Genomic DNA, 21,531 nt, shown 5'->3' with positions numbered 1-21,531 from the left:
TTGGTGTTGGGTTTTTTTGTTGTTTTCTGTATAGTTTGTGCTAGCCCAAAAGCGAAATCCCCTTCTACTTTGGAAATGCTCTTATTACGGAGTGCTTCTAACATTGAAAAAATGAGCTGCTACAACAACCGTGAACGTTTTGAGGGCAATACAGTGACCTCTGCTGCAAAGGGCAGACGTCGGAGGAACCTGTGCCTCAAACCTGCCGTCGGCCAGACGCCAGCCGGGGGCAAGCATGGCGTTTAACCGCGTGCGGCAGTATTTCTGTTATGCTGACCTTGGTCTTGCTCCTTGACGCCTCTTAAGAAATGAAAAGTAGCGAAGGTGAAGGATTCAAAGCGCCTCTCCCCGCGGCGGGCAGCTGGGCCCGGGGACGGCCACCGCCACCACCCCCCGGGGCGGAGCGCGGCGCTCGCCCCGCCCGCCCCGACCCCGCCGCCGCCTCTCGCTCCGCGCTCCCCGCCGCGCGCCTTCGCCATGGCCTTCGCAACCCGCCACTTCGTGCGCGCCGCCTCCTCCACCGCCACCACGGCGGCCGCCAAGAAACTGATCGTCAAGCATGTGACGGTCATCGGTGGCGGCCTCATGGGCGCCGGCATCGCCCAGGTGAGCGCGGCGCGGCCCGGCCCGGCGATGGGACAGGGGGTGAGGGGAGGCGGCGGCGCTATGGCGGCCGTTGGGCGGCCGTTACTCGGCGCGTGCAGCGGGAGGGCCCCTTCGCGTCTCGTTCGGAGCTGGTCGGATGAGGCGGCGATCGTGCTGCCGCTCTGCTCGCCCGCGGGGGCGGCGGTTCGTGCTCTGCGGCAGGCTGGGGCCCCTTCCCGGGCCGAGGCTGCAGGGACACCCCACCTCCGGCCGCCTCTCGCGTCCCCTTCGCTTCTTGCTTTCCGCTTCGGTTTTTTTACCTAAAGCTGCGGCCGGCCGTGGCGCTGTAACCTGCCCCGAGCGAGGAGGGGGAGCGGGCGCAGCAGCCGGTCTGCGCTGCGGCTCCGTCCGGGAGCGTCACGTGTCGGTGCCAGTTGCCGGCCCGGCCTCGGCCGACTCCAGCGAGTCGAGTCGCCGCTCAAGCGTTCTCTCAGAGTTGCAGGAGCAGTACTTGGAAAAAAACCAAACAGAACTTCTCTGAATGTATTACAGTTTATGTTCAAATTACGTCACGCTATGCTCTTTTCAGCCTGTGTTTGTGTGAGAAGCAGCGGCTGTTCTCGCGCTGGAGGTGCGTATGCTGAGCAATGCCTGACAGCCCTGGTCCGCAAACCAGCCGGGCAGGCATACCCTTCTGGAGCGGGCTCTGGGTTCGGCCCTGTGCAAGGCACGTCGGGGAGCTAGCGTGGGCAGTGTGTGGTCATCGCAGAGGACCAGGGCTGCTAGGAGTGTGGATGGACGTGCCCGGCAGCCATGTTGGCAGAGTTCTGTGAATTTTGGGTTTATTGCTGCGGAGGAGTAGAAAGCACTGCCTGTGCTCCTGCTGCCCAGTTGCTCAACTCTTAAACTTTTTGTTCTCTTGCTAATCCACTCGTCTTCAGGTCAGACAGGTAGGCAAGAACCACCAAGGCTGATGTTTTAAATTGTTTAAAGTGGTTCTTAAGGCAATGTGCGGACTATTTATAAACCCGACAGCGTGTAATAATATTTGGAAAATGTTAGTCCAAGAAAGAAGCTGCTTCTAGTTTGCCAAGGGAGCAGATCGAGTGACGTTTTACAAGTTATTAAAGTAGAATACAGCAGCTAAAATGAACGTTCAGCTGTCAGTCATCTGCAGAATTATGAAGTGGTTAATATTTAAATAGCACTTATTTTCCCAGTGTATAATCTCAGGCCTTTGGCTTTCAAGTTCATCTTTAACTTGGTAGCTTTGGGACAGAAGACTGAACAGTCCTGTCAGTAGCTTAAGATTTAGATAATGACTTAATTCACAGAAGGAGCCTGTTGCCCACGATACCAGAGTAGTTCACAAACTTCGCAAAGAGTAACAGGAGTATGCAGGCATCCCCAAGTGGAAACTCAGTGAGGTTGGAGTTCGTAAATAGCACTACTCTATTTTAATGAATTAATGGGTTTCCTTCTCAGAAAGATTTCTCACATTCCTGGCAAATCTCTAGCAGGAGGAACACAGGGGCTTTTTTTTTTTTTTTCTTTTCTTTTTTTCCTGAGGAATTAGCTAGTTGTTCATTAACTTATCTGGTAAAAACATTCCTCTGTACCTTGATACTAGACCTTGAGTTTTCCACTGAAGGAACCATTAAAGAACAACTTTGAAGAAAGTTGTTCTCATGTTTGAGGAAGATGCACGCTATGCCAAGGTTATAATTCTGCAGGGACAGTGAACTGATCTGCATATTGTGTTAGACTGCATGTTTTCAGAGAGCAGCTTGTCAAGAGAAACATGCCTGGTATTTGGCAGTAGCAGGGGTTGCAGTTTTCTACCACTGTTAAGGACCAGGGATTGTTTTGCTGACCATCTGCCTGCAATTTATCAATCCAAAATTATCTCAAAGCAGAGATGATTGTAACACTGAGCGGGGTCTCCTCTGAACCCTATTAATAAAGCCTTTCGTCCCTTTTAGAACACTTAAGAAGTTGTCTTTCCTTTTTCCTTGCTTTCTCATACTGCCAGGAGAAGCTAACCTCTGCTAAAATGTATGGCTGAAAGCCAGGAGTTTATAATTTCTGATTCTGCCACGTGAAAAGCACTTCTGTATGAGAAAAGCATTAATTGACTCCCTGGCACTCTTGTTGTTTCCTATTTAGCATTCTTAAGATTGTTGGATAGTAGAGTCTGAGCGAGCATGTGTTTGAATTGCAAGAGATAGTATGACGTTTTGCCATTTTTCTTCTTTCCTGTCTGTGGTAAGAATGAGGTGGGAAAAGGGAGATGTTAATTTTCCTAGGATTTTTTGCTTACTGGCCAGTGATGGTGTAATCATAAATGCATAATCAGTGAAGCTTCTCTTACAAATATGCTTGGTATTGATTTTTTTTCTGAAGAGAGGGTCTTGCTTTGCTATTGCAAATGATCAACAGCAGATGAAGTGTTAGGAGTACAAGTTTAAGCTTGGTTTAAATGTCTTTTATGATTCAGTTGTTTTTATGAAATGGCCATAGTGAAAATAATAATTAAAAAAAAAAAAAAAGTCATGTCCAGCTGCAGACTGACACCTTGTTAAAGCTATAATGCTGTTGTCCAGAGGCAGTCTGGCATTCCTTTATTTGCTGGATTAGTGAGGCAACTTGGAAGAGAATAGCACCATGCTTTTCTTCAGGAGATATCTGTATTTTTCATTTCGGCTAGCTTTGTCGGAGGTCTTGTGGCCACAGGAGAATCTTTAGTCTCCAGGTGCAAGGTTAGATGTAAAGTAAAAGTTTGCAGAAGGTAAGTTCCTAAGTTGCGTGACTTTAAAAACAGTCAGTGGAACCATGTTTTAACATCTGTTTTCCACAGTTACTGTATTACAACTCTGTTAGTTCAAGAATTCTGAAAATGAAGGTAGGCTGTGGCTATCTAACAAGAGAAACATAAGTTAATGAACAGTGAAGTAACAGATAATGAACAGCTGATTTTTAATAGACTGTTGCAGTGTGAGAAGGTGACACTATATTTGAAATTAATTGAATACCAACTAAAAAGACAACCAGTAGTGCTGTCTGTACCAGAGCCAGTGTTTGTACCAAGTGTGTAGAAAGGAGAGTTTGCGGGCCATGCAGGTCTGCGAAGAGTCCTGGGGTGCCAAACATTTCACTGCTACTCCCAGCTCCTCAGTCACCTTCCTGTTGTTGCAGGGATGTGCTCGTGGCCTAACAGCAGAGTTGTGTTACACTATGTCCCGGGAACACAGGGTTAGCCATCCCTTATGCCATCCGCTGACCCTGCCAGCATTCTGGTTTTGGTCTCCACAGCCCTTTTTCCTCACAAGATCCAAGGATCACAGCTAAGGCACTTGCTCCTTTCAAGACAGCTGTTCGTTCTCTAGCGATAGCTGCAGAATTCAGCTGCCTCCAGGTGCATGTAGCGTTCTACAGACAGCTCAGGGGAAAAATGGATTTCTTTTTCCTTTTCCCTCAAGTTGATTGAGACCTTTATCCCTTCCCCTCCACCCCAACTATGTGCAGGTTTTTATGATTTTTCTAGTAAAGTCTGTAAGTCTTGATTCAATGTTCTTTAGCTCTCTTTCACCTAATTCATTGCCTAGTGTATTGTCTACCCCAACACAAATCAATATGGTTGGTTGTTTTATGATACTAATGTTGAATCTTTTTTTTTTTTCTCCTTTCTTTGTTTGTTAACTTTCAGGTTGCAGCAGCCAGTGGTCACACGGTGGTGTTAGTAGACCAGTCAGATGAAATCCTTAAAAAGTCTACAAAAGGAATTGAAGAGAGTTTGAAGAGAGTGACAAAGAAGAAATTTGCGGATAAGCCTGAGGTTAACATCATCTTCTTTATACCTCTAGGAAAACTTAGGAGCATAAAACTACCTTACTGAAGTTCTGATAGTGTGTACAGTTATGTGTTATAGAGCATGTTAATATACTGGCCTAGAAAGGAAACTTTTTCCAGTGTGCTGAAGTACTTGGTGGGGCTTTTTTGCTTGTTTGTTTTTTCATTTCTTTTTTTTTTTTTTTATTCAGGGAGGTTGAAAGATGTCTTACCTTATTTTCTTTCCTTTATAGACTTCAGCTTTGAGATAAAGATTTAAAACAACTTGGTGACCTTTTAAAACAGATGCAAAATGTGAAATGGTGCCAAATTATTCACCTTAACTTAATAGCAAGCTATCTTTGATTGTTTATCTGGGAATGCACCAATTTTGTCCAAAAGTCAAGAGTAACAAAATTGTCTGAATACCTTCGTAAGAATTTTTTTTAAGACTTGGGCACAGGGTTACTGCAAAAGAAATTAAAGTGCAAGTTTAACCGTGAAGTAACATGAATTAGATGTATAAGATACTTTGCATTTACATTATTGAGTAATACATTCAGCAAGTCACTGTGAAGCAGTTGATGCATCTAAATTTGTATCCTGAGGGTTATTTGTTGCTGTGCCTGTTTCTGTAAATTCCACAGCAGATTCAATTCCTCTTTTGATACATATTAACATCTATAATATATACTGGTATTTATGATTACCAGCATGAACGAATGCAGCAGACAAAAGAAAGAAATAGGACTTGTTTGCATGAGGGAGTACAGAAGAAAAATTATAGTAATACCAGGATAACCAGAGCATGATAATTTCCTGTTCATAATTATGGGGAGTCTTTTTTAATTAAAAAAAAAAAAAATTGTCCACATGATTCTTGTACTTCATATGTGAGATTATATTGTAGGGTGTAGGTATGTTTTTGCTTGTACTATGTCTCCATTTACCCTTGGTTCAGTCTTGCAGTTCTGTTTGATTTCTGTCCTCACAAACTATGTCAGTGATTGGCAGATTTACTACTTAGTATAATTTTTCCCCACATTTGCACTGAAACTATAGTGAGTGTAGGCCATTTAATTTCCTGAAGTATTCAGATATGAACAAGCACATATCTGTTCATAGGAGTGAAACCAGATAATCACTGAATGAAAACAGTGCAATGGTTTGAACCTGGAAAAGTTCCTCTTTATGGAGGATGAGTCCAGGTTGTCTCAGAAACTACTGATTGACCAACCAGTTGTTCACTCAGACTGTTATGCTGAAGGTTGGACTGTAGCACAAAGTCTTCCTGAGAGAATTAATTCAAAGATCTCCTGTTTGCCCCAAAGCAGGTTTGATTGGCTAGGAAAATTTTGTCAGTGAAAGCATTGTATCTATATATACACTTGGAACTTTCTCACTGATTTGGAAATGTAGCAGAGTGAGTTTTTGAGGGCTAAAAAACACTTCAGAGCGCATAAGGGGATTTTTGTGTGAAAATAAATTAAATCATTGTAAATAGACATTGCAACTTCTTGGAAATTTTTCAGGCTGGTGCTGAGTTCATTGAGAAGACCTTAAAGAACCTCACAACAAGCACAGATGCAGTAGCAGTGGTCCACAGCACAGATCTGGTGATAGAAGCTATTGTGGAGAACCAGGAAATTAAAAATGAACTCTTCAAGAGGCTGGATAAGTTTGCTCCAGAGTACGTGTGTTTTTCCTGTTATATTTTGAAACTTAGACCTTTCTATCTTCTGTTTTTATTCTTACACCATTAGTTCCGAATTTTCTTAGCTGCTTTTGTTAAAAAGAGGAGTTTTTCTCCCTTAGACTAACTTTAGTGTGTCATGTGGTATGGAATAGTTGTTGTGCCAGGTGCATGTGTTACAAACACTTTCGGGTGTATTCAACCAGGTTTATTTACTTGTTGCATTGCTTCATTTGATGTGCTCCTGGGTATGTTTGGTCATAAGGTTTGTCCATCTACTCAGCAAGTTGAAATCCAAATCCACAACAGTAGAATAAGCTTGTCCTGGTACACATGAGATACGGTTAACGTATGTGTTCCCATATTTAAATGGGGAATTGAGATGATAAAATATTTGTTTCAGCATGCCTAGCATGAACAAGTTTTACGAAGTCTCAGCCTGTTCGCTGTCACAGTCAGGTCAACAGTGGCTTAAGTGAACTAAGTTTACTTTGTATTATTAGAGCTTGGAAATAGCTAATTGTGGTTATTGTGTGTGAGGTAAAAGTGTAATTTCTTAGCATGTTCCTTGGAACTTTCTTTGAACTATATTTGATAACTGTTGGAAGTTACGGTTGAATTATATCCAAACCCAAAAATGCTGTTAAATGAGTGTGCAGCCTCAGAAGCTTGATCCTTGTAATGGATGACTTGGGATCACAAGACCTTGACTGCTTGCAGGTTTTAACCAGTACAGCTAAATCTGGGGGTATTGGCTAAGAGGTATTCTAGACTGTCTAACTAAAGAACTAGGCAAGCTGCGGCTTGAATATAATGTCAGGGGAGAAAAGATGTTATCACTAGTTGACTTCAGCCTGGGGAGATTTTCGGGCTGTCTCATGTAGTCGGTAGTCAAAATTAGCTGGTATGTCTGAAAACAATAAATGATCACAAACAGCAGTGCACTGAGCACAGGGTAACTTGCCCTTACCCTTCATCTGACAGACAAAAGTAAGTAGATGCCTTCAGCAATTATCAGGATACCTTCTCATGATGAGATTGTGCTTATTTTGTGAAAACAGACCACTGGTTGCCTGAGTCATTGTTCAAATTCAGCAATGAAAGCTAATGAGCAAATGAGTGTACTAAATGGCAAACTGTCTAGAACCAGCCAGCAAGGAAAAGTGGGTACAGGGACTTGGAGCCTCATTTAATTATACATATATTTGGAACACCAGAGGCTATTTTTCCGAAGACTGAGCTGTTTATAAGCATAGCTGCCTTAAAACATCACATTTTACATTATAGAGTGTTGAAAGACACTGGGAGTTGTTCAGATATGCTTCTTCCTGTGGCAGAAGGCATCATTTTGCAGGATTGGGAAAAATGACATTGGGCAAGAAGCCTTCCTTTTTAAGAGAAACTATAGTAAACATACAGATACCTTACATGTAGGATAAAGAAAAGGGAAGTGAATGGTGAAGAATAAGGTTTGCAGAGTAGAAAGTCTAGAGGAAAAGAAAGAAAAGCTAGTAAAATAATGAAACTTAGTAGCCAATTGTTTAAAATATTAGCTATTAGATACAAATGGTAATTGTAATTATGTGAGGAATATGGAGTTGTGGATCATGTGAGTAGCGTGGGGAAAGGCAGAAATGCCTAGTGAGCGTTTTTCTGTGGGTAGAAGGAAGCAGTAGGCTTTATTCATCCCGTGTGGCACTGCGGTGGGGCGGAAAGCTCTTCCTGTCAGTGCAAGCATCCTACAGCCTTCACTAAAATTCAGCGTTTCAAAATTTCTGAAACTGGTATGTGGACTCACTGTTGTGGAAGCTTAATGTGGTTGATGGGTAATGAAGACAAGACTTGTTTAAAGAATAGCTTTGAGTCTTGGGAGAAGCTTTGCTTCTGTGAGGCCCTGGGCGTTAAAGGCACTGTCAAGTGTGTGTTATAGGCAGAGATCAGAAAGGCCAGGCTTCTGAGGAGGGAGGACTTGGCTTAATTCAAATCTCAGGACTTACCGTGGCGGTAGCTGATCAAAACATAAGGGGCTGTGTATTACAGTTGCTCAGACAAGATGATGAATTGGAACATAAGCTGTGTGAAACCTTGCATTTTTCTTCTTTTGTACCGTATCCTGTGCCTCATGCGTTTCTTCAGCTGCAACAGCTACATGTTTGTCTCCCATATTTTTACACTACGATGAGCTCTCCAGTGAAGATAAATCTGGGGAGAGCACAAAACCAAAGCGTTGCATTAAAAAAACCAAAACAAAGTTAACTTACTTCCTCTTCCTTTTTCCCTATAAAAGAACTGTAATTCCTCTGAAAGTGGATCTATACATGGAGGGGGATGGTAAAGCTATTCTTTATTGAGAGAAGTTTTATTCGGGGATGGGGAGTGAATTTCTCTTAAGTTTTCAGAGAAAATGTAAAGAGCTGGGAGAGTTTGGCAACCCCAGAGAGCATTGGGAACTCGGGGTATTTCTCATCTGGGTAACTGTCCAGGTGAAATGGTCAGTGCTGTTTCCTGGATGCCATCAGTCTGAGAGCATATTGATTTATGTACTTAGAGCTTTGCAGAATTGCTTGTGTATGTTATATTCCTCTCAGTGTTACACTCATCCTCCTACTACAGTAATTGTTACTGTGTTACACAGTCATCATCTTTAGAGCATGTGATAAAGCACTGCTGCTCACTCTCAGTTCCATTTTCCTTTTCTTGAACTGAGTCAGTCTCACCTTTCCGTTTTGAAAAGGTCGGACTAGGGTTTTTGTAGAATATTGCCACATTTTTTGTGGCTGTTAGGCCCTTAAACATGGCATCACTTTTCCAAACAGGATTTTAATGAACATGACAAAATAATTCTTGGGTATCCACTTTAAGAGCTCTTGCCTGCTTGCTTTCTGTTTATTTCTGGGTGGTGGAAATGCCCGTCAACATCTCTTGGCCTGGGATTTATCTTTAGGTGTGGAAACTCAGCTAGGAGCTGGCTAGTGGTTATGAACTGTTCACTGTGTTATAAAACTGTTGCAAAAGCAGCGTTGTTCAATGTCGCTGTGTAAGGGAAATGGGCCGTAAGAGTCAGTTTTATTGAAGTGGTATGTTTCTCTTGTGTTGGACTCTGTTTTTAATGCCTTCCCAGGACCCACTAGATGGCACCAAGAGAAAGCACATGGTGCCTGGAAAAGCAGCGCTACTAGTACTAGTACTTCACTAGTACTGTTGCTTTCAAAAGCCTTCCAACTCTGCTGTCACCTGAAGCACGGATTATGTTATTCTAAGTCACAGAGGCACGTAAACTCTATTTTAAATTCAACTTGAATCAATTGGTTGATCAGAGCAGAAAATGTAAATAAAAAGCCCTTGTATGCAATACAAATTTAATGTTTTTTTCCTCAATGTTTTATGTTGTGTGAGGATACAGTATGCACACACAGAAGTGATGCTGAGGTAAAATCTCTTAGTTTAAGTGAACACAGATATAAACCTAATAATCAATCATTACATCTCACAAATTGATGTGCTTAATTTTTAGATGAATATTTGAATTCTTTTTATACAGTGGCAGATTTACAGTGAGGATAAGTGTCTTTTGGGTGCATTGACCTTGCAAGGTCAAAACTATCAAATGTAGCATACTCTTTTTAGTACCCCACCTCAGAATAATAGAACGCACACTTTAAGGTGGGGAAATAACAAAAGAATATTTGTAAGAAGCGCCCACAGGAATTTTCAAGATTTTTTTATTTCCTTCTCCTTAACAGATTCTCAAAAACTGGGGAAACATAATAAAAAATGGAAATCAGTCTGGTTTGTTGTTGGTTTTTTTTTTTAATCCCCAAATGTTTTTTTTAATGCCACTGTAAGATGTCCCTATGATTTGGACATAACTTTTCTGAAAGCTCTGTTGCAAAGCTCAGTTATATCTTAGTGAAATGTAAACAAAATACCCATATAGATTAACATTTGATGAGGATAACTTTTTGAAAGTTTTATATATATATATACTGCCCAGAGTAGAAGGGTAGAGTTTCATCTCTAATATAGTTTCTGATTTTTGTGGTTTGATGAAAAAGCCATTTCTATAAATTTTCAGTGTGATAGCAGTAGAGCAGGGCTGTTAAGGTTCTGAGATATTTCTGAAAAATAAAACCCCCCAAAACTCAACACATTATAAATTGCAATTAATAAATCTGGTTTATGTCTGGAAAAGACTTCATATATGTCTTAAAATTCTTGTGACTTTGTATATCTTTTGCAGTGTTCTATGCATGGCAATTTTTATCTTTTCTCTGGTTTTCTCCATCAGCTCTTTGTTCTGGTGGTAGGTTTGCTCATCACGTCTACCATTGATCGTTATTTAAAAAAGAAATAGATTCCAAATTTTTCTTAAGGCTCCAAAGTGCATTTTTGGCATGGCAAGTGATTGGCTTTCCATAGATGTGTAAATGATAAACAATAAAAAATACGACCATTAGGTTTCCAGGTGGAAATTAGGAATTACCTGGAATAGATTTGGGGAGTTAACAAAAATTTTCTACTTACAAAATCTTTTTTTTCCATCACCTAATATAAGTATTCAACATACTTACTCGAGAGCGAGAATCTCACACAGCCCTTCTAGTGGTTATTTCATCATTGCTGTACGTTGCTCAGCAAAAGGACTGTGATAATCTGCAGGGATATTTCTGGGAATTCTGTGGATGGTTAGCCAATGGATGGCTATTTGTTTAGTGCTCCAATCTCCTACTGTCAGAAAAATAGCTGGCATTTATGCGATCTATGTTTCTTTTTTTCCAGGCATACAATATTTGCAAGCAACACTTCATCCTTGCAAATCACACAGCTGGCTAACTCAACCACCCGGCAGGACCGATTTGGTGGTCTCCATTTCTTCAATCCTGTGCCTATGATGAAGCTTGTGGAGGTAGTTATATTATGTAGTTGCTTGATCTGTGTCTTTGAATGTATCATCCTCTTGCTCCCCCTTTTGAAATGTTTGAACCTTTTGGCTGAAATGAACAAATTTGTTTTGGAGGGTAGTTGTCTGATGAGGGCTCAGACACTTGCAGATTCTCTCACACTAACTTCTGTACCTACGCGGAGGTGGGGTTTTTTTGTTTTGTTTTCTGTTTTGTTTTTTGTTTGGTTTTTTTTTAGTTTAATAGTGCATCCTGTATATTGTGAGTAAATGCTCTGGGGAAATGTTACAAGAAGGGAGGAATTTTGTAGGTGTTGTCAGAGATAGCAGAAATCTTTAGCATAATTCCTTAGGCTAACATAGGCTTTATTGATTTCTGTACTAAGAACTACTTGTTGGCAGTAATTTATTTTTATGGATGAAATGGTCTATGCCTTGTCTCAAGCCTGAAATAAATCATAGTCTTTAGAAATCTAAACTAAGCCACTGTGAGATTTGAAAAATACAGAAGATACCTATCATCGTTCAGAAAAAAAAACCAAAACAGAGAAATCCCTGTCTGACTGATGTGGTCAATCTATTATTTGTAGGTTTTTTTTCACCTGGCTTATGAATGTCCTATCCCAGAGTCACTCCAGTTGATGGAGTGTTTGAAGAAATTTAAAACACAGAAGCTATGCTTTTAGTGACTTGATCTTGAAAGATGCTAATACTAGTAAATAAAAACACTTTTTTAAGCTTTACTTTTATTTCAGATCTACTGCTGTAAATCAGAATTGGCATTGACAAATACTGTAGAACATTTTCTGTGTAAAACAGGTGTTTCAGTTTGAAATAATCAGGGGACAATCAAGAGAATTGCCAAAACTATGAAAGATATTACTGAAATTGCCAATCATCTGTCATGGAGGCTGTCTGTCATGGGTCACAAATCTGCAGTGCCTTTGAGTCTTCTCTGTTCTTTTCATAGTTTGTCGATCTCGTGCTCAGAAGCACATAGCTTTGAGGGGATATCTTTCTCTAATACTCCAAAAGGCTGGTGCTAATATTTCAGAATTGTATATTAAAAACTCATTCTTGAAACTTGCAGTCATATGTAAGTATCTCAGACATTTTTATCTAATATCAAAGTAAAAGAACACTAATTTTTCTACTGAGAAAAAAGCGTTCTCCTCAGTCCTTACAGTGCTTTTTTGTGTTGGCCTAACGTCAGTCATTAGGATGGGGACAAATCTCTGTGTGACTTAATTGTACGAACAAGGAGGTCAGCTTTCACTTCTGATGTATAGAATAATTAATACATTAATATATTAAATGTCTGTGTCATGTTTAGATTGGGCACAGGGTAGATGTTACAACCCTTTGTATCGTGAACTATGTCTGTTAATATGGTACTCTAGAGTGATGCCATCATGTTTCCCGAGGCAACAAAGACTATGTAGTTTTAAAAATTGTTCTGTTTATGGTATAATCTCTAAATGTGATTCCAGAGGGTGGTCCCTTTTACCATTGATACTGGCTGAGTGGGAAAGTGTCTTTAAGAAACACATAATTTCAAACTGTGAAAAATACTGTATCTGTCTTTAAAATAGATTTCTGTATGTGTTACGTACGTACCCACTGAAATTGTTTTTTGCAAAACAAATGTTTTGTGAATTTCTGGAACAGTATTCTAGATTGTAATCATTGCCATACTAGGAAATGATAGAGATTCTGCTCATGAATGTGCTTACACTCTCCCTACCATCCCTCTGCCCAGGTCATCAAGACTCCAATGACCAGCCAAAAGACTTTTGAATCACTGATGGATTTCAGTAAAGCAGTAGGAAAGAGTCCTGTCAGTTGTAAGGTGAGTAAATTTTGATTGTACAATGTTCAGAAGATCTGTTCTTGAAAACTGTTAAAATTAAGTTAGTAGTTTTTAGTACATGTAAGAGCACTTCAAGAATTTCCATGCTGCTTTTTGTCCAGTTTGTCTTCCCCATTAAAAGCATTTTGACGAAGAAAACGTCCACATTTGCCACAAATTCCTCAAAGTAGAATGACTCTAGACATCCTGTCTATGGCAGCAAAACTCACAAGTATCAGGGTTTACAGTTTTTGGTTTTTCTTTTCCAGTCCTGCAGAAGCCTGGACTGGAGAGCTTCAGCAGGAGCTCATCTTTAGCCATGCTAGAGACAAGACTGCTACCTCTTGTACTGTGAGGCAGCTGGATGGATCTTCCATGGTGTGTGCTCATTGCAAGTTTTTCTTAAGACTGCAGTAACTAAACCCATATTAATCTTCATTGCTTCGTAGCTTTGTTTTTTGTTTTGTTTTGTTTTCTCTAGAGGAACACCCTACTTCCTAAGCACACTTTTTCTGAAACCATTAAGTTGTGGTGTGGGTAGCTTTATGCAAGCTATTGCCTCGAGTTTCACAGCCCCCAGGAGACATTTGATCATAAAAAGAAGGGCCTGCAATCTGGTAGTTACCAGGAATTCAGCATCCGGATGCTGGTTTCTAATTCTAGCTGTACTGCTATATTGCTCTGTGGCCTTAGTTGACTTTTTTCCTGTTTCTGTCACAGTTTTGCAGCACTTAATATCCAGAATATATGATGAATTACTGTTATAAATTAGCTTGGGTAGAGGGTAATGCAGTCTCCATGTCTGGACTTTTATTTATTTTTTTTAATTCCTGTTTGTAGAAGGAAATTTGCTTGGAATTCTCTGGATTAAATATTGCGATAAAATGGAATGAATAATAAACATCTGAAACAGTAGTATGCAAAATAATACTATATTTGCAAAGCTCTCTTTGTATTTTTGATTTTGATTAAAGCTTGTGTAAAAGAAGTTCTGTATCAGTTTGTTATCTTCTTCTGACAGTCTGTATCTTATCTTTTCATTGATAGCATTGGTGTTTGCTATGGAAGTGATCCTAACTTTGAAAAGCATGGTTTACCAGTGAGCAGTGTGGGAGGAGTACACTATTTAGCCAGGAGTGTTTCTAGTAGTGAACACACAAGAAGAACTCTTAGGGAAGAACTGTTCTTAAATCCTTCAGGAAATTGTAACAGCAGAAGTTTGCTAAAGAAAGGCATCTCCCAACTGACCACATTAAATTCTTTTAAGATTGAGTTGGGCTTGTAGTAGTGTTATTGTTCTCAGTCATGATGAATGTTTATGTGCCATTCCTTGTCTGTGACATTCATCTTCTGTGTTTTAATACTGAGCAGATAAATCAGATGAAAAATACAGTTGAGAAAGTACCAGAAGTTGATCATTCAATAAGTGTCTTCATCCACTTGTTTAATTTGTCTTGTAGCGTTTGAGTGTAGTACTGGTAAAGAATGTTTATTTAGAATCCCTTTTTGTCTTTTCATAGGATACTCCAGGGTTTATTGTAAACCGTCTCTTGGTGCCATATATGATGGAAGCTGTTCGACTTTTTGAGAGAGGTACTTGTTGGAATATTGACATATAACTGCTGAACATTATATTCCTTCAGAAAAGCCTTAGGATTCCCTCAAAACTTTCAGACTTAAAAGCCGGAAGAGAATAGTGAACATCAAATACGAGCCAATATGTGTAGTTGGAAAGACCTTGTCTTCACTTTGAAATGTCAGTGTATGCGGAGTTGGGAGGTACTAGTTAGTTGTGTGGGAAAGTTCTGGTGGTAGAATATGTTTCTGGTTTGGAGGTGACGACGTCAGTGTAGTGCCATTGTAAAAATACCCTCTGCCAACTGATCAGGAACCTCCCTCTCTGCATCCCAAGAGACATTAACGAAATTGGTTGAAAATCCCATAATGGGACCATTAGCAAAGTTCTGAGTTCACTTACATTGGGCTTGTGAAATAAACCACCAATTTTTAGGTGTATAATAGTAGTATAATACTCAGTGTCATACTACAGTACTGACATACAAGTATGATGATTTGGGCTTAACTATTGCCCCACAAAACCTCCTGGTCCCCTTCTGTGTCCTTCTTTAGACATAGGGTATTAAGGAACTTCCATCTCACTGCTGGTCTCTTTTATATTAATAGTGATTGTATGTAGAAATAATCACAAATCCCCAAAGAACAACTACATTTTTCAAAGCATTGATAATTGTTTTGAAAAGGAAACAAGCCAATAATGTAGTGGATAAAGAGGAAATTACAGAGTATAATTGCTTTATTTCAAGTGCTCTGCTCATAGCTGCGTGCTACTAAGAATGTAATTTGAAACATTTTGATTTTGAAATCACTGCTTTTTTACAGATGAAAGCACTCCATTATCAGGATTCTACCAAATATGCTTTAAATATTAAAAATCTGTTTTATAGCACATGGAAGGGACGGTTTGATCTCCAGAAAAAAATATAAACCAGCACTACTTGTTTATCCATCAACAGATGCACTTAATTACATCTCAGAGGGAGAAAAGAGCAAATTTAGTAACTTGAAAGGCAAAGGCATGGATGCGAGGGGGCGTTATTCTCTTAGACAAAGTCACAATTTTAAGTAAAGTGTACGGGTGTTCTAGTGTGTGTAAAAGAGGTACCTTTAAGTGACGTGTATCATTATGCATATTTCAGGAGACAATAGAACTTTTAATTAAATGTAGAAAACAGTCACTGAGATTGTATGTTAAAATCGACTGTTCTCTGCCTAAGCAAAACAATATTTTGATTTCATCTTTATTCTGTTTGTGTTTTGTTCAACAGTATGATACTTCCAAACTTGTTAAAGTTAATTTGTGAATTATTTAAGTCTATTTAAAAAGCTAGTTAATGTTTTGAAAAGCCTGATGGCTGTCTTCTAATTCATATTTTCCATTGAATCAGGTTAAATTTTTATCATATCATTTGCATTAATTCTCGAAGTAGACACTTGAGCCAGATTGTCATCGACATTAGGATGAAATTTGGGTCTCTTTCCTGGCAACCCCAAGCACTGAAACAACATTTTATTGAGTCAGGCCTTGAATCTTTATTTATACAAAATTGCCTTGTGTGAAATGTGTGCTTTTGCATAGGCAAGATACCTTTAGTAGATGAGCAGTGATTTAAATAGGGGGCATATTATAAATATTAATGTATGGTGCTCTGTACTGCCCTATTCTTAGTGGAAAACTAAAAAAGCAGTCACTCAAGTTTCTGTGGAAATCTGCTTTGTACTGGGAGACTAGTATGAACTAGGGGTATAACCCTTGTTTGCCCTTTTACTATTTTTAATTGTAACACAACTGTGTGCCAAGTCCCAATTTTGACAAAGTGGGACAAATCTGTTGATAGAAGTAGTATGTACATCTGCATCAACTTCAAATGAGTTGAGAGTTTACGTGTGTTTGAACTTGGGGAACTGAAATTATGTTAGAATGAAGTAAGGCTAATTTTCCCAGTTTCTCAGAAATAAAATGTGGTTTAAAAAAAAAGTTAGCTTTAAAGAGTAAAAGGAGATACATAAAAATTACTACTTCATACAGAACTTTCACTGAATTTGTTGCCTTTACAAGGGATTTTGAAAATTTATTTCTAAGATTCTCTGATTTTAGGTGCACAAATTGCATAGGCTATGTCTGTCAAGCTTTTGGACACCCTGAATGCCTGTGCACGTCGAACACGCAGGTTACTTAACAAGTACCTCTGGGGTTTGTTTAACTTTGTCCTTTTTATAGGATCTGCAAAGAAGTGCACTGCCTTTATCAAAATATGTATAAGAAGCAGTAGAGGTGCATCTGCTTTCATGACTGTATAAAATATGCATTCCTAGCAAAAGAATGAGGTGAATATTAACTGTGACAACTGCAGTGTAGGATTTACATTTTTATAGGCACAGACTGAAGTAGAAGTAAGAAATTTCTGATAATTTTGATTTATTTTATTATATCTAAAAATAATTTTGCAATTCACAACTTTAACTGCACCTGCACAGTCTCTACAGGTGACTCCTATCTGTCACCTCTGATGCTGATGGATATCTTCTGGTTGCTGTAACTAAGCTGTTACTCAGCTGCTACTGCTCTCCCTGTGCCTGCCTTGTCCATCAGCTGGGTATCACTTGCCTTCCAGCTGTTGTAGAGTCCTGTGCATCATTCAAAAGCTGCTGCTGATCTCATGAAGTTGAAATTGAGATCTTTCCTTACGTGCAGTATTCAGCTGCCTCTAAAAGAAGCTCTTGATTCTTCATAGTGACCAGTTCTTCCTCTAGTCTTTCTGATAGGTTGAGCACAGTAGCTGTGGCTCCATCAGTACTGTAGTGATCTGTATTGAAATGTAAAAGGAATTTAGAAAAATGGAAAGCAGGCCTGCAGGGCACTTTTTTTTTTTTTTTTTTTGTGAGAGATTCAGCTTTGTACTCCAGTGTGTGTATGCTGACTCCAGTTTTTGTGGTTCTGAAACGTGAAGAGATTTCTGTGAAGAGCTGCACCAGGGTGGAATAACACCCTGTTAATTATTTACAAGTTTTGCCAAGTAGAATCTTTTCTGTTCGTCAAACTGTCAATCTTTTCTCTAGGAGATGCATCAAAGGAAGATATTGATGTTGCTATGAAGCTTGGGGCTGGCTATCCCATGGGTCCATTTGAACTGCTGGACTATGTTGGGTTGGATACCAGTAAATACATTATAGATGGTACTGCATGCTTATTTTCTTCTGTTTTTCCCCTTTTTAGCTAAATTGTAGATGAATGTTTTAGTGAAAATCTGACTCTTAATTAAACTGAATGTTTATGGCATAGCCTTTTAACTGTTGAGGAGAAGGAACAACAATTCAGCTCAGAATGCTGTATGAGTACAGCATGCGTACTATACGCCTGTACCCTATATACGTGGGGACAGAACAGTGGTGGTTTTGCTGAATTCATCAAGTTCCAGTAGAAAACAATAAGAATATTAGTGGCACTTTATATAACTAAAAAGAATCAGTGGGAAGAGAGACATGTACTGGAGGTAAGAAACTCTGATGAAGAGCAACAAATGCTGAGACTCCCTATCTTTTTTCTGCCACCTATGTTTTCATTCTCAATTAATAGGAAACCCAGTAAATACCTTAAAAGATACAAGTATACTATCTCCCTTTCACTTCAGTTGATAAGTGGATGAATGTCAGTACAATAACAAAAAAGGCATAATTGGTGATAGCTTTTTGATGATTGTTGTATTACTTTGAATGAGCAGCTTAAATATTCTCCAAGGCAGAATGTCAACTTTCAAGTGGAATCTTCAATGAAACCTCTTTTGATTTTAGCCAGTACTGTGGAGTAACGTTATATTGTTCTAACTGACCATGTCTTTCACAGGTAGAAATTCAGCTTGGAAATTCTTTCCACTTGAATTTCTTTTCAGCATAGCCTTTGTTTTATTTCCTTGTACTTAACTATATTTTAAAAGTTCTCCTTAATTTTTTTTGAAGTATAAAAAATCCTCAGTAATGGAGATTATAAGGTGTTAGAGTACACTACACCTAAAGACTAATTGCTAGATTTGCTCATAATCATAAATACTGATCTGTGCTTTGTGCAGCTGTATTGAAGGGTCTTAGAGAGTCTAGAATAAGTTCCATACCTCCTTCACTTTACTGACCTCTTAAAATTTTTTAAGGAGGTGCAGATCTCTGTTATCTTTGCATATAAACAGAACTGTTACTAATTCATCCACTTCTATTCTTCCACCAGGATGGCATTCATTAGAGCCCAACAATCCTCTTTTTGCACCCTGCCCACTCCTGAATAAACTGGTAGAAGAAAAGAAGCTGGGTAAGAAGACCGGAGAAGGATTTTACAAATACAAATGAACTCCAAACCTCGAGAGGCGTTAAACTATCTGTTTAAACTACCCTGTTCACCATTGCCATATTACCGGTGAATTCTGAATTCTGTTGAAACCTTCGCAAGGATGGCACAAGCTGCATTTAGAACATAACCCACCTCTGAACTGAGTGATTGCACTAGTTAACTGTTTCTCTGGTGAAAGCTTGATTTGGTAGATTATTTTTTTCTTATAATTCTGAGAAGCCTTATATGTACAGTGCCTTCATGCAAATGTTGATTTTTCAGGTGCAGGACAGAATGACAAGTGAATTTACGTATTTGAAACATTATTATATTAACAGGAAAAATCCTAAAAATAACCACACTTTCTTAAAAAATAAAATTTTCAACAATTCTTTATTGAATGTCATGGCTTGCAGTTGATGTACTTGGTTGTAATCCACTGGGTGGCAGTCTCTTTTCACTCTGGCAAAAGTAGTGACCGAAAGGCAGTAAGTTGTTTTGTTAGGATTTTCCTTAAGTGCAGTGTTAATCTGTAAGTGTAAATTATAGTGCCTTGAACAATAATTTTTTTAATGTCATATTGTTTAAAAAAAAAAAAAATCCTGCAATGGCAGGCTGTCACCTGGACAGAAGGTTCCCAATACAGCATTTAAAAGCAGAACTCATGATTTGTGTTGGGATTTTTTGGCATTTTCAATTTCCGGTTCAGGGCCTCATTTTGCTAGATGCTGTAGAAACATAATGAAGAGGCAATTTCTATTCTGAAGGGCCTAATACATAGATTTGGTTTTTATTAACTAATCTAGGAAGCTGGTGAAAGCTTCTGTATGCTTTCTAGAATCTTGTAAATTGGCTTTAATTACTGACTATTCATTTTAAGTGTCATTTTTACACACTACACTACTACTGTAGTTGAGTACTTCTTGGGATTGAAATTGGAGTCTGTGCTGTGTAAACAAATTGGTGTGTCTGGCTGTGTGAGGCACCTTCTGTTTTACAGCTATATTTGCCTGGCGCTTAGCAGAGCCTGGATTTGTTGATGGCAGGAGTGCTGCAAGCCTGCCTTTTCTCCAAATACTGCAGAGCAAGCGGGCGTGAGGGTTGGAGTTCCAGTACAACTGAGTAGTAGCCTTCTTTTACTTTGTGCATTTTGAATCTGCAAATTGAGTGCTTATATATATATTTTTAATTAAAGAAATTATGAATAATTATTTAACTCTTTGCCTCTTCCTCCCTCCCCTAACATCCAATTCAGATTGCATATAAAGAAACAGAGGCTGACAGATGTTAATTTCCTTGCACATGATCACACAAGAAATCTCCGAGCGGAGAATAAGAATTGTTGGTTTATTGAATCTTGGTTTCTAATTAGAGATCTGATTTTGAGTTGCTTGTATTGAAAGAAGAGGGTTAAAGAAAAGAAATGGTACTGCAGACAGTCTCCTTCCTTTAGTAATATTTTGTTAAATTGAATTGGTTTTCCTAAAATACGGTCCACTTCTTGCATCTGAAGTCTGTTTTACTTGAAAGTTCTTAGTGCCTGTAATTCAGTTTAGTGACTTTTAAGTGCTACAGGGTGAAGTTAGCTTCAGAACTACTGTTTTCAGTAGCAATTAAAAAGGGAGACTGTGTATTACTCCGTGTCTTAAAAATCCTATTAATTTTTTACAAAAACATTTAGGCAGAATTAACTTGATGCTGCTCACGTTACTCTGAAGATCATCTTTAATTTGGAAACACTTAGGTTATAGCAAGGCATAGGCTATTTAATATTAAATTTGCAAAATATTTTTCGCTGTTAAATATGATATTTTAGAAAAACAAACTTTCTCTAAAACAGTGTTTTCCTTTCAGGACCTCAAACAGGTACAGTATGCGTATATGTAATACATACAAGAAACCTGAAAGAGGCATTTGTAAGTTTGGCTTGCTATTTCAGAAGAGACTTCTTTTTGTCAGTAGCGATTGGCCACGTGGAGATACTTACTGGTGGGTGGGGATGGTTTATTTTATCAGCATGTGGAGTGCTGTGCCAGGATGAGCAGAGACGAGGTAAAGGGCCAAAACTTCAAATACTCTCCCTTAAATCTAGATCAGAACGCATAGTGGTAATTGAATGGAAGACCCAGGGAACTGCAGGCCAGTCAGTCTCATCTCTGTGTCCAGCAAGATCATGGAGCAGATCCTCCTGGAAACTGTGCGAAGGCACACGGAAAATAAGGAGCTGATTGGTGTCAGCCAACATGGCTTCACCAAGGGCAAATCATGCCTGGCAGATTTGGTGACCTTCTACAACAGGGTTGCAGCATTCATGGATAAAGGAAGAGCAAATGATGTCATCTGCCTGGATTTGTGCAAAGCATTTGGCACTATCCTGCATGACATCCTTGTCTCTAAATTGGAGAGACATGGATTCGATGGATGGACCGCTCGATGGATAAGAAATTGGTTGGACAGTCGCACTCAAAGAGTTGCGGTCAACGGCTCAATGTCCAAGTGGAGAACAGTGACAAGCAGTGTTCTTCAGGGGTTTGTATTGGGACCGGCACTGTTCAACATCTTTGTCAGTGACATGGACAGTGGGATCGAGCACACCCTCAGCAAGTTTGCCGATGACACCAAGCTGTGTGGTGTGGTTGACACGCTGGAGGGAAGGCATGCCATGCAGAGGGACCTTGACAGGCTGGAGAGGTGGGCCCGTGCGAACCGCATGAAGTTCAACAAGGCCAAGTGCAAGGTCCTGCACGTGGGTCGGCGCAATCCCAAGCACAACTATAGGT

The 21,531-nt window shown here is 39.5% G+C and overlaps 1 protein-coding gene across 1 annotated transcript; it reads left to right on the top strand.

The window, feature by feature from the left end:
- The first annotated feature begins 415 nt into the window (after positions 1-415).
- Positions 416-19,147, top strand: HADH (hydroxyacyl-CoA dehydrogenase). The gene is made up of 8 exons (XM_075751476.1): positions 416-606; positions 4,292-4,420; positions 5,946-6,103; positions 10,886-11,012; positions 12,766-12,855; positions 14,376-14,448; positions 17,494-17,610; positions 18,653-19,147. Exons 1-8 carry the CDS (start codon positions 478-480, stop codon positions 18,769-18,771), a joined length of 942 nt encoding a protein of 313 aa, XP_075607591.1. The 5' UTR covers positions 416-477; the 3' UTR covers positions 18,772-19,147.
- Positions 19,148-21,531: the final 2,384 nt, after the last annotated feature.

This window comes from Balearica regulorum, chromosome 4, assembly GCF_011004875.1.
Source record: "Balearica regulorum gibbericeps isolate bBalReg1 chromosome 4, bBalReg1.pri, whole genome shotgun sequence".
In the NCBI taxonomy this organism is placed as follows: Eukaryota; Metazoa; Chordata; class Aves; order Gruiformes; family Gruidae; genus Balearica; species Balearica regulorum.
Note: the sequence above shows the minus strand (reverse complement) of the source record. Positions and strands in the feature narration are given on the sequence as shown.

Excerpts from the sequence above, each read along its gene's own strand:
- HADH (XM_075751476.1), top strand. The coding sequence starts at position 478 with ATGGCCTTCGCAACCCGCCACTTCGTGCGCGCCGCCTCCTCCACCGCC. Across the intron at positions 11,013-12,765 it reads CTATGATGAAGCTTGTGGAG|GTCATCAAGACTCCAATGAC; the intron begins GTAGTTATATTA and ends CCCTCTGCCCAG. Across the intron at positions 14,449-17,493 it reads TGTTCGACTTTTTGAGAGAG|GAGATGCATCAAAGGAAGAT; the intron begins GTACTTGTTGGA and ends TCTTTTCTCTAG.